The sequence below is a fragment of the Nanorana parkeri genome, unplaced genomic scaffold (genome assembly GCF_000935625.1).
Source record: "Nanorana parkeri isolate BGI_ZX_2015 unplaced genomic scaffold, ASM93562v1 scaffold218, whole genome shotgun sequence".
NCBI lineage: Eukaryota > Metazoa > Chordata > Amphibia > Anura > Dicroglossidae > Nanorana > Nanorana parkeri.
In genome coordinates, this window is record NW_017306486.1 from 1383679 (window position 1) to 1393539 (window position 9861).

The 9861-nt window shown below is 40.0% G+C and overlaps 1 protein-coding gene across 2 annotated transcripts in view; it reads right to left on the minus strand.

Moving 5' to 3' along the window:
• Positions 1–475: 475 nt before the first annotated feature.
• LOC108786602 (rap1 GTPase-GDP dissociation stimulator 1-like) overlaps positions 476–9861 on the minus strand; it is a 150543-nt gene continuing 141157 nt past the window's right edge. For both annotated transcript variants that reach the window (XM_018555926.1, XM_018555925.1), the window contains exons 12-14: positions 7171–7297; positions 5041–5169; positions 476–933 (exon numbers count right to left, since the gene is read on the minus strand). In XM_018555926.1, the coding sequence (XP_018411428.1) occupies positions 782–933; positions 5041–5169; positions 7171–7297 (408 nt within the window). In that variant the 3' untranslated portion in view covers positions 476–781. The remainder of the gene's footprint in view (positions 934–5040; positions 5170–7170; positions 7298–9861) is intronic.

Sequence of the window (9861 nt, forward strand, 5' to 3'; positions counted from 1 at the left end):
AAAAAATCTTGCACCAGGGCCCTTTGTTCCTCACGTTCGCCACTGCCTACAAAGCTTGAGGTCATTAGATGTTGAAGAGTTTATGTGAATGATGTATGAGCAGGTTTAGACACCCACTTTGATGCATACTGTACATTGGTGATGGTACATGCAGATGTCCCTGGAAACTATAACCACCTAGGATCCATGTGAAGGTACGGCAGTACACAGTCACAAGCTGGAAACCAATAAACTGAAGATGCTAGATGGGCTATTTAGGCATTTTCAGCCAGGAAAGTAGCATTGAACAAATTGAAAAGTGTGTTTAAACATTTCTTTAATAAGAATCCTAATTTTATTTCCAACTCTGCCCTGCAGAAATGATAGTTGTACACTTACTGGTTTATTGAGTGGAACAATGAATGATCTTGTTAGCCTACTATTAACACAGTACATAAGTAATCTGATTTCAATAGATTAAACTAACTGGTTGCTCTGGGTTACTTTAGTTTGCACACACTAATTTTTTTCACTTCCCATACATCTTTTAGAATTTATTCATCTTTAATATTTTGCAATTCTGTTGTACTTTATTGTACTTATTAAGATGTACAGGCACTGCAGGTCATAACAATACCACCTATTAAGCTAGCCATGAATGATGGTCTTTTGTTGCATGTTTCTTCTTTCTAGCTAATATACTACTTTATCAGCATAAGATAATGCTATGCTGTTTGCGGAAAATATGATGGCTGGGTGCAGGAGCAGGCTTGCTACATTTTGCTTTGCTAAAGGATAAATATTATGCAAAAAAGTGGCCAGTGGTCTGGCTGGTGTTTGCCATTATCTGCAGGACTGTGTTAGCTTGTTTGACCACATTGCTATTGCTGTGCCCGCAAAGTTTCTCCAAAGTCTCCTTCAAGTTGACCGTTTCCATTTCTTTTCTCAGGTCATCTATAGAAAGAAAACTTCAATATAAATCTCAACAGTATTTGCGACATATAAGAAAGGTGTATATTTAAAGTGTAAGGCCAGCCATTTTTTAAATTTTGTTTTGTATATTTGTATACAGTAGGGAAGAATTAGAACTTCTGCAAATGTTTTAACTGCTTTATGAGTCTCAGAGAGATCTTTCTTCATTTATTGTCACAGTGACAAAGGTTTTACCAAACAGGAAGTGAAAGAATACCTTCCAGCAACACAGTCAGCTTTTTATTTCAGTGTCCCTATTGCAGATTTTCCCTCTCTAACTCGCTGATGAAACCATTGTCACTGGGACAGGAAGTGAGGTGACATCTCTGTATTGGAGCCAAGGATAGCACTAAAAACCAGAGATGTGCTCTAATCCTTCCCCATTCTATTCAAAACTAAAAATAAACAGTTTTTATGGATATACACTAACAATATTATAGTATTAATATCAAAATTACATCTGGATATGCCTATATTGAGCTCTTCATGATCGGCAGTTTAAATTTCCTTCATCACCAGGACATTTTTCAGTATTGTGATAGATTGACTGAGAATTACTCGGTTAAGCAACACTGTACCCAAATTCATTTTGCATAATTTTTTTGAGAGCTTTCTTTTGGTGGTATTTAAGAAACCCTTTTTAAATGTTTTAATATATAATAGAAAAAAAAAACAAAAACAAATAAAAATGTCAGGACAGTACGAACATTCCTGAAATGACCCCTTTTCAGAAAGTAGATACCCCAAGGTGATGCTATTTTTCGCACTAATTTTTAGAAAATGAAGAAATGCTGGTATTGGTTGGTAATGGTGTACTAGATACATTAAAGGGGCTTATAAACAGTTCAGAGCAGAGATAGAATACAGCTGACATATATAGGAGAGGAAAGGGAGTGAAAGGGTTAAACATTATCACCAACTTTACTATTTCTTTCTGCTGCAGCTTGTTTTCACTAGGAACTAATGAATGGATTACTTATTTATTAATTAGTTCCTTTACTCTCCCCCTTGCCCCTGGTCCCCTGTCTCTGTTGTAAGAGGAAGGAAGGGCTTGGCAATGTTAACACGTGATCATAAGGCACATAGCTGGTCTGATCAGCTCTCTGCCTGAAGCCAAAGCTCTCTGCTGTCTAACGAAATCAGGAGCAGTAGCTTCTGCACCTGCCTGTAATATGCATGTTCTCCTCGAACATTGGGGCGGTGGACTCGCTGTATATGTAAAGTTGCCGGTCTGCAATTGGTTGAAGTATATGTAAAGCCAATTTTTTTCCATTTTGGATAGAGTAGGTGAGGGTTAAAACTGCTATCATTTTTGTTGCCATCTGTGTCTCATTTAGAAGATTTCCCTACACTGCCTGTCCTGTAGACTAAATTGGAAATTAGATCTTTCCAATGTAAGGGAAATCCTCTTTTAGTTGTCACAGGAACAAGACTCCCCATCAGAACAGGAATTGAGGATTTCCCCTCTATTCCTGTTCTGAGGGCAACTTAAAGTTTTGGATTTATCCGCACTATTGTTCCCAGTGACATTGATGATCAGGACAATTAGAGAGCCCGAATCTCCTTAACTGGGACACAGAAAGTAATAAAACCTGATATATGTTAAAAGGTGGGGAGTGCTGTGACAGAACTATTTTTAAAGTGACTCTAAACTCAGGCATTAAATTTTAAAAATGCATTCAAGTTCCTTAACTGTTAACAATAATGTAGCTTATTTGTATATCATTCAGCTGTAGATCCCCAAATAGTCTCTGAATTTGTGCAGTTACTGTCCTTCCTTCTGGAGGGTGGTTACTTTTGTTACCATGGTCCAGTGTGTGTTGAAAAGTAGCCACCACTGCAAGCATGCTCCCGTGATGGACTGGAATCTCACATTTAGTTCACTAATTTGTATTGAGATTGTAGCCCATCACAGGAGTGAGCTTACAACGCTTGCTGCTTTGCAACACACATAGGTACCATAGGGTACAACCGTAGCCACCCTCCAAAAGGAAGGACAGTGTCAGCATGAATTCAGAGATAATTCGAGGAAATACAGCTGAGTGATGCACAAATAAGATATACTGTATTTTTGTTACTAGTTAAGGTACTTGAATGCATTTTGAAGATTTAACTCCTGAGTTTAGTGTCACTTTAAAAAGTAGGACATTACATCCTATATATTAGGGCAGGTGTCAGAACAAAGAAAGACCAAATGTGTAGAGAAAGACAATTGTGAACAAGGATACCACAACCTGCATATCTCCAACAAAACATATCAACATTGTTAGAGATATTTTTCAAATTTGATTAAACAGTAAGCATATATCCACACTCACCCCTGTAAAGCTGACACCGTTGTCTAGAAAATCCACTCAAGTGACCAAACCCTTTTTATCACCCGCTCCAGCTAGGCAGTGAATAATATAGAGCCAGCTGACATGTCAGGCACGCGATCGCTGACCGCGTACCTGACTTGCGAGAGCAGCTCCACAATCTGCATCTGTGTCGGATGCAGACCGCAGAGCTGCTCCTGTCAGCTCCGGCTTCCTTCGGCCGGAGCTCTGACAGTTCTGAGTTTCGGCCGAAAGAAAAGGATGTATTAGTGAGGTCTGCAGACCTCACTAATCACCCCCAGATAGCCAGGGATCGATCCTCCTCACAGCCTCCTCCCTGCAAAGCCGTGAACAGGTGAGGGGGCTGGCGGGAGTGTATTATTATTTTGTGTGTGTAGGGAGTTAATAAGGGGGAAGGGGGAGTGTTTTATTTTCATTATTTTATATGTGTGTGGGGTGGTTAATAAGGGGGGAGGGGTGTATTATTGTATGTGTGTGGGTGTTAATAAAGGGGAGTATATTATTTTATGTGTGTGGGGGGTTAATAAGGGGGAGTGTATTATTTTATGTGTGTGGGGGGTTAATAAGGGGGGAGTATATAATTTTATATGTGTGGGGGGGCATTAAGGGGGAGTGTATTATTTTATGTGTGGGGGCTTATAACAGGGGGGGGAGATGTATTATTTTTTGTGTGCGGGGGGGAAATGTTATTATTATACTTGTGCAGGGTGGGAGGGCGTAATGTTGAGAAGTGTATTAATGTGTTTTACTGTATGAGTATATTGGGCCCCAATTTACACATATATTTCAGGTGTGATTAGGGATTCCTGCATCAGGAACTTGCGTTTTCCTGTAGCAGGAATTCCTAATCTGCTGTTTACAAGCAACTATCATAAGATAAGAATTATCATAAAATTATTTAAGAGGGTGTGTTTAGCGGCGGAGTTAAGGCCGGGGCAGGGTAGGGGTTAGGTGGGGCAACTAGTGGCGAGTAACTCAGGACTTGAAATTTTGAACCCTGATATAGACCATTCAAAACAAATCAACAATTAATACATATATAATGAAAATGCAGGGTAAGGGTAAAAAACTATTTTCTCAAAGTGCAATAATGTAAGTTTTCCCAAGAATACAAAAGTTATAGCCCAAAATATCCCCCTTAATTATAAGAGCTAGCACAACTGTTTACCTGACAGTGGTCCTAACCCCTCACCACTCTATCCAAATTCAAAACAAAACTTTAATGATAGGCGGAACTATCTGGTGAGGCCTTGTCTGCTTCCCAATCTGATTCAGTAATTAGAAATAGTTTCTGAATTGTTCTTGTAGTTAGCTACTAGTCACTGTTTTCTATAGTACTGATGGTCTTGGAACAATCTGTGTCTAGTGCTGTCCTCCATTTTTTCAGGTTTTTTTAATACCTTATGAACCCTCTTTTCACAATTAACTATTAGTACTGTTGCATATTTTTTAGCACATTTGTGTCTAATAGGTTGTCATTAAAGAAGCCTTCAACATCCCTAGATGCCCGTGGACTTTGCCATAGTCCATAGTATTTGAGGTTGAATAAAGACATTAGTCCATCAAGTCCAACCTATTAGGATCTCATTCTAGGAGTACCCGTACCCCTGTATATTACGGTCCCTTAAGAAATCGTCCAAAAGTTTCTTGAACAATTCCACATTATTTGCTGAAATCACCGCCTGTGGCAGTGAGTTCCAGACCCTAACTAGCCAGCAAAAGTAAATAGTTAAATATGAGAATCCACCAATACCTGAGTCTAGAAGGCTGCACAGTAGGCCCATTGAATTGTACTTCACCTCTGGACCCACTGATTCATCCTGCAAAACTTTAACTATGATTGCTACCAAGTCCGTCTCTTTAAAGGCTTCTTCAACTATTTCTGAAATATAAAAAGGTAATAGAGACAATTGTATATTACAGTAGATCTTTAATGCTTTTAGATATACCCGTAGAAGTGATCTGTTCATTGTAAATTATCTTATCAATGTATGCTGATGTTTCAAACACCCCGGTGGGTGATTTACTAACCTAAGCACACGCACGCACTAGGTGCGTGTGATTTTTACACAGCAAAACGTATTTATCAACCAAAAAGTCTCTGAAAGCATATTTCCACTAATGCCATATATGGAAAAATCATGCACATGATGCATATATAATGCTGCTTCACAGTTTAGACAAAAATGGTTAGCTCATGCATTTACATTCCTGCATTCATCAACGCAAGCAACACAATGTAGAGCTAATTTACACAACATCACCTTGCAATTCATGCAGGGCTTTGCACAACACACCTGCTGGGTGTGTACACACTACAAAGGTGTCTAGATTCCACCAATAGATCATGCTGGGAGGGAACACACTACAGAGGTGTATACTTGTTCGTGGCGTGTTTATAAGGTTAGTAAATGAACCCCCCTGTGTCTATGTATAGTTTGTAAACATATGTGTGTACATAGGGATAACCTTATTTTTCCTTTACATATGAAGTCTTTTCTTCATAGTTGGTAGTGCTGCACAGGGACGGTACCTAGCTAATCCCTTATCTCAGTGCAAGCCTGCCAGACAGGGTCTGTCTGATTGAAAACAAGAATAATATAAAACAGCCACCATGCTCTTGGTAGGCACAGATTGTGTGAGCTTTGCCAAAGCTTTCAATATAAAAATTGTCATCTACACCCATGTCTTTTAACATATTAAAAGGCTCTTTTATTCAGATTAATTAAAGTCATCAATCTGTACAAATATAAAACAATCTTCATAAACCCTTGTTAAAGAGGAACTTTACCCATATCTTTAAAAGAACAACAAACACACATTTAGAAATGTTTAGTAGTGACAATCTACAAACACGTACTTCTAGATAATTGCAGTCTTTGTATTCTTTGCATACCTTATTTCCTAGTCTTCTGACAGTGGCCATGTTAACTAAGGGCAGGTTACTAGCTCTCCTTTTATTTCCTGAAACTCTGGCACATGTGTGACCAGGACATGTGACCATGCACATCATCTCAGGGGAGGAAAATGCTTTTCCCTGAGATTACACATGAGATTTTCCAGCAATGCTCTGCTGATGCAACCTTCTCAGGATGCAGCGCTTGGGCATATACATAATTTGTGCCAGAACTGGACCACAAAGTAGATGAATGCTATTTGTTAGTAAATGAAAAACAAGTTTGTTTAACTAGTGAACATAAGATAATTTAAGATAATTTGAAATCAGCATGCTGATGTGATTTTTAGTAAAAGGAGGTAAAGGTCCACTTTAAGAAAAGTGATATTTCCAGCAACCTAGGCCTCTTTCCTAAGCATGGAGGTACTAGGGCATATGCAATACAATTTCAGCATGCACTACAATGTACATGGACTATAGGCCTAGAGAGAGTATTTCATACTGCAGTACTCTGAGAGCTGTTTTCAAATTGTAACAAGTCAAAATGCGACTAAAACCCCTGTCCCGTACAACCAAGGAAGGTGTCATCTTAGCCTCTATTTGGATTGCAGTTGTCATGGTCCTGCACATGTGATCAGCTATGACACCAGCCATTTGAGGGCTTGAAAGCTCGATTGAGAGCTGAAATGAGAACACCGACAACCCTGACACTTAGAATGCCTTAAAAGTAACTGCTTTTGAGATATTAAATTGGTGAGTAAAGTTCCTCTTTAAGATATGTGTAAAACTATTTGAATGTGGTGTGTGTGTGCGCTATGTAGCTCACCCATAGGACAAGTGTCAATAAGGGTGTATGTATGTGTAGAACTGTACACGTATGTGTACATTTATTTTTTAGGCCAGTACTCCTGTTTGTTCCTACTGATATTTATTTACTGTTTTAAGTTAAAGAAAAATTTAAAATAAAGTTATATAATGATATTTTACCAAGGTTGATTGCAGAGGCGATGGCCAAAGCGATAAGGGCTTCATTTTGCATGATGGCATGCTCACTAGTTGTCATGGATACCAGATGCTTAACACCCTTGGCTTTTTGAATGGCTTTTACAACATCCTGTAGGTAGCAAGTCACAAGAAAATATATTGAAAAACATATATGCTGATTTTGATGGGGCCAATGAGCAGGATTACCATCTGGTTTAACCCCATTCCCTCCCCCATCTGCAAATGATAGGATTATCCCCCCGTAACCCAAAGATGTCTACTTAGCATCTTTTCATTTATAGAACACAAGAGGACTATAAAATGTACCTTTTATATCTTCTAACTTTATAATGTAGGATGTTTAATAAATTCAAAACAATAACTCTTGATCCCCTCAGAAATTCATGTGATCGCCTGTGCTGACTGCTAACATTTTTCTTAGCTATCCCCGATTGACAGCTGGCTCTGCCTCTCAATAGCCAAACCCAGCTGTTCCTGCCCCTTAGCCTGTCTGTCCCTCCAATGAGCACTGGAGGAACAGAGAGAGGGGAGAGGGCAATTCCTGCAGACAGTGGTGAATGACAGTTAACGCTCTCTGCAGGCAGAAGCCATGAGCTGATCAATCAGCAGTTTGTGATCACTCCGTTCTCAAGCAATAGAGCTGGCATGTGACAGCGGCAGTGTCACACGCCAACTCAAACTATTGGGAACAGTATATTTTACTCTCTTAATAGTTCTCCTTTAATTTGACAAGGTTTATATGAAGTCAGGATAAAAGCCTATATTGCAGTTGCAGCTATGTTTAAGTCTGGATGCAACTATCTGATATAAACTAGTTGGGCTACCAGGTAATATACATGTAAAGGCTCAAAAAGCTTGTTTCGTTTTAGATCGATTTACATTTTGTATTTTTTGTTTTTTTGGTTCGGATCGTTCAAAATTTTTCGTTTTTGGTTCAGATCAATTCAGATTTTTTTTTGGTAATTTTAGTCTGTACTGGTCATCTTAGCTCGTACTAGTCCTCTTAGTCTGTACTGGTCATTTTAGTCCATACTGATCATCTTAGTTGGTATTCATCATCTTAGTCCGGATTGGTCATTTTAGTCTGCATTGGTCATCTTAGTCCACACTGGTTATCTTAGTCCGTATTGGTCATTAGACGTGTAACACGTAAAAAAAAAATTTCATTTTGTTTCGATTTAGATTTTCTCTTCATTCCTTTTCTGGGGCGTTAAACGTTTATGGTTCAGAACTATTGGAGATCAACATAATGTAACCTAACATAACATAAGCCGAGCACCTCAGACGGGGGGAGGAAAATCTGTCACCAGGTAAGTACATAGCCGCTGATTGTAACGGGTCTTTCTGTACCCATGCACCAATGTACCGCCATATGGTGGATCCACAGCACACCAACACACCTTTAATGGGTTTTGTAAAGGATTTAATGGTTGACCTGTGCAGAGTAAGACTATTAATGGTTTACCAGTTACATACTTTGCAATAAATGACGGCTAAGGCACTCTGACAGTCAGTAACTGTGGCTATCATTTGCCTATACGGAAACCAATGATGCCAGACTGTCTCAGGGCTAAGTCTTGAGACAGAGAAGTTCAGCAGTAATATATCCCCTAGGAAGTATCACACCCCCTCTAGACTACTGGACAGTAGTAATGTCCTAGGCTAGCCAACGTTGGGGCCCATACTGTGTAGCAGATGTGTAAAAATACATTGCCACATTGGCCCAGAGGCCTCTCACCACTCCCCGAGTTATCTTGGAAAGGGGATGTCTTTCAGCAGCAGATGAAAGTCCCTCTTTCGTCAGAACTACACTTAGGGGGAAGGAGAAGTCTTCTATGGCCTCTGGCAACACGTCACCGCTTGTCTAGGGTTTCCTGGAAAACCCATCACCGCTTGTCTAGGGTTTTCTGGAACTCTGGCAATGATCAACCCTCAGCTCCGTTAGGGTCCGCTCCCTCAGCTGAGCTGACTGGGTCACTCCAGAGGCTGGGCCGGCTGCGCGATCAGGCCGTGATATCCCCGCTGTTGAAGCGTCACCAGGCCTCAGCGTGGGCGCTCAATCGCCGTCTTTTACGTTCCACAACTGGACAATAGTCTCCGCACACTGCGGTACAGAGTCTGTGTCCCTACCAGACAGCGGTGACCACACGGCCCTGTTGCAGGCAGCCTTCACTCCCACGGTATCGCAGACGTCCTCACACTTCAGCTCCTGGTCCTAGACTGCCCGCGCTCAGTAGTTGCAACCCATAATCCTCCTGTTTCCTCTTGCACGGCATTCTGGGAGATGTAGTTCTCAACATCCTTTCACTCAGGTATCCATATCGACTCTGTACTACAATCCCCACTTTTCTCTGCCTCTCTTCACACACAGATGCAATTAACTCTTTATAGTTAGAATTCACATCTCTATAGTAGCACATGTACATAACTATATAGTGGCTACACTTTTTTTTATGGTTTTAACATTTTTTGGAAGTTTTTTTTGCCCATTTAATTTTTTGGAATTAATGTTTTATTCCACATCCAAATTCAGATTGGGGCTTCCCAGCTTTGGCAAATTTATTTTCCAAAAATGCCATCTACTTCATGAGCTGGAAGACCAGTTGTGATCGCAGAGGAAACAACATATTTCCTGTAACAGAAATGAACCGGTTACTTTGGACCATAGTGGGG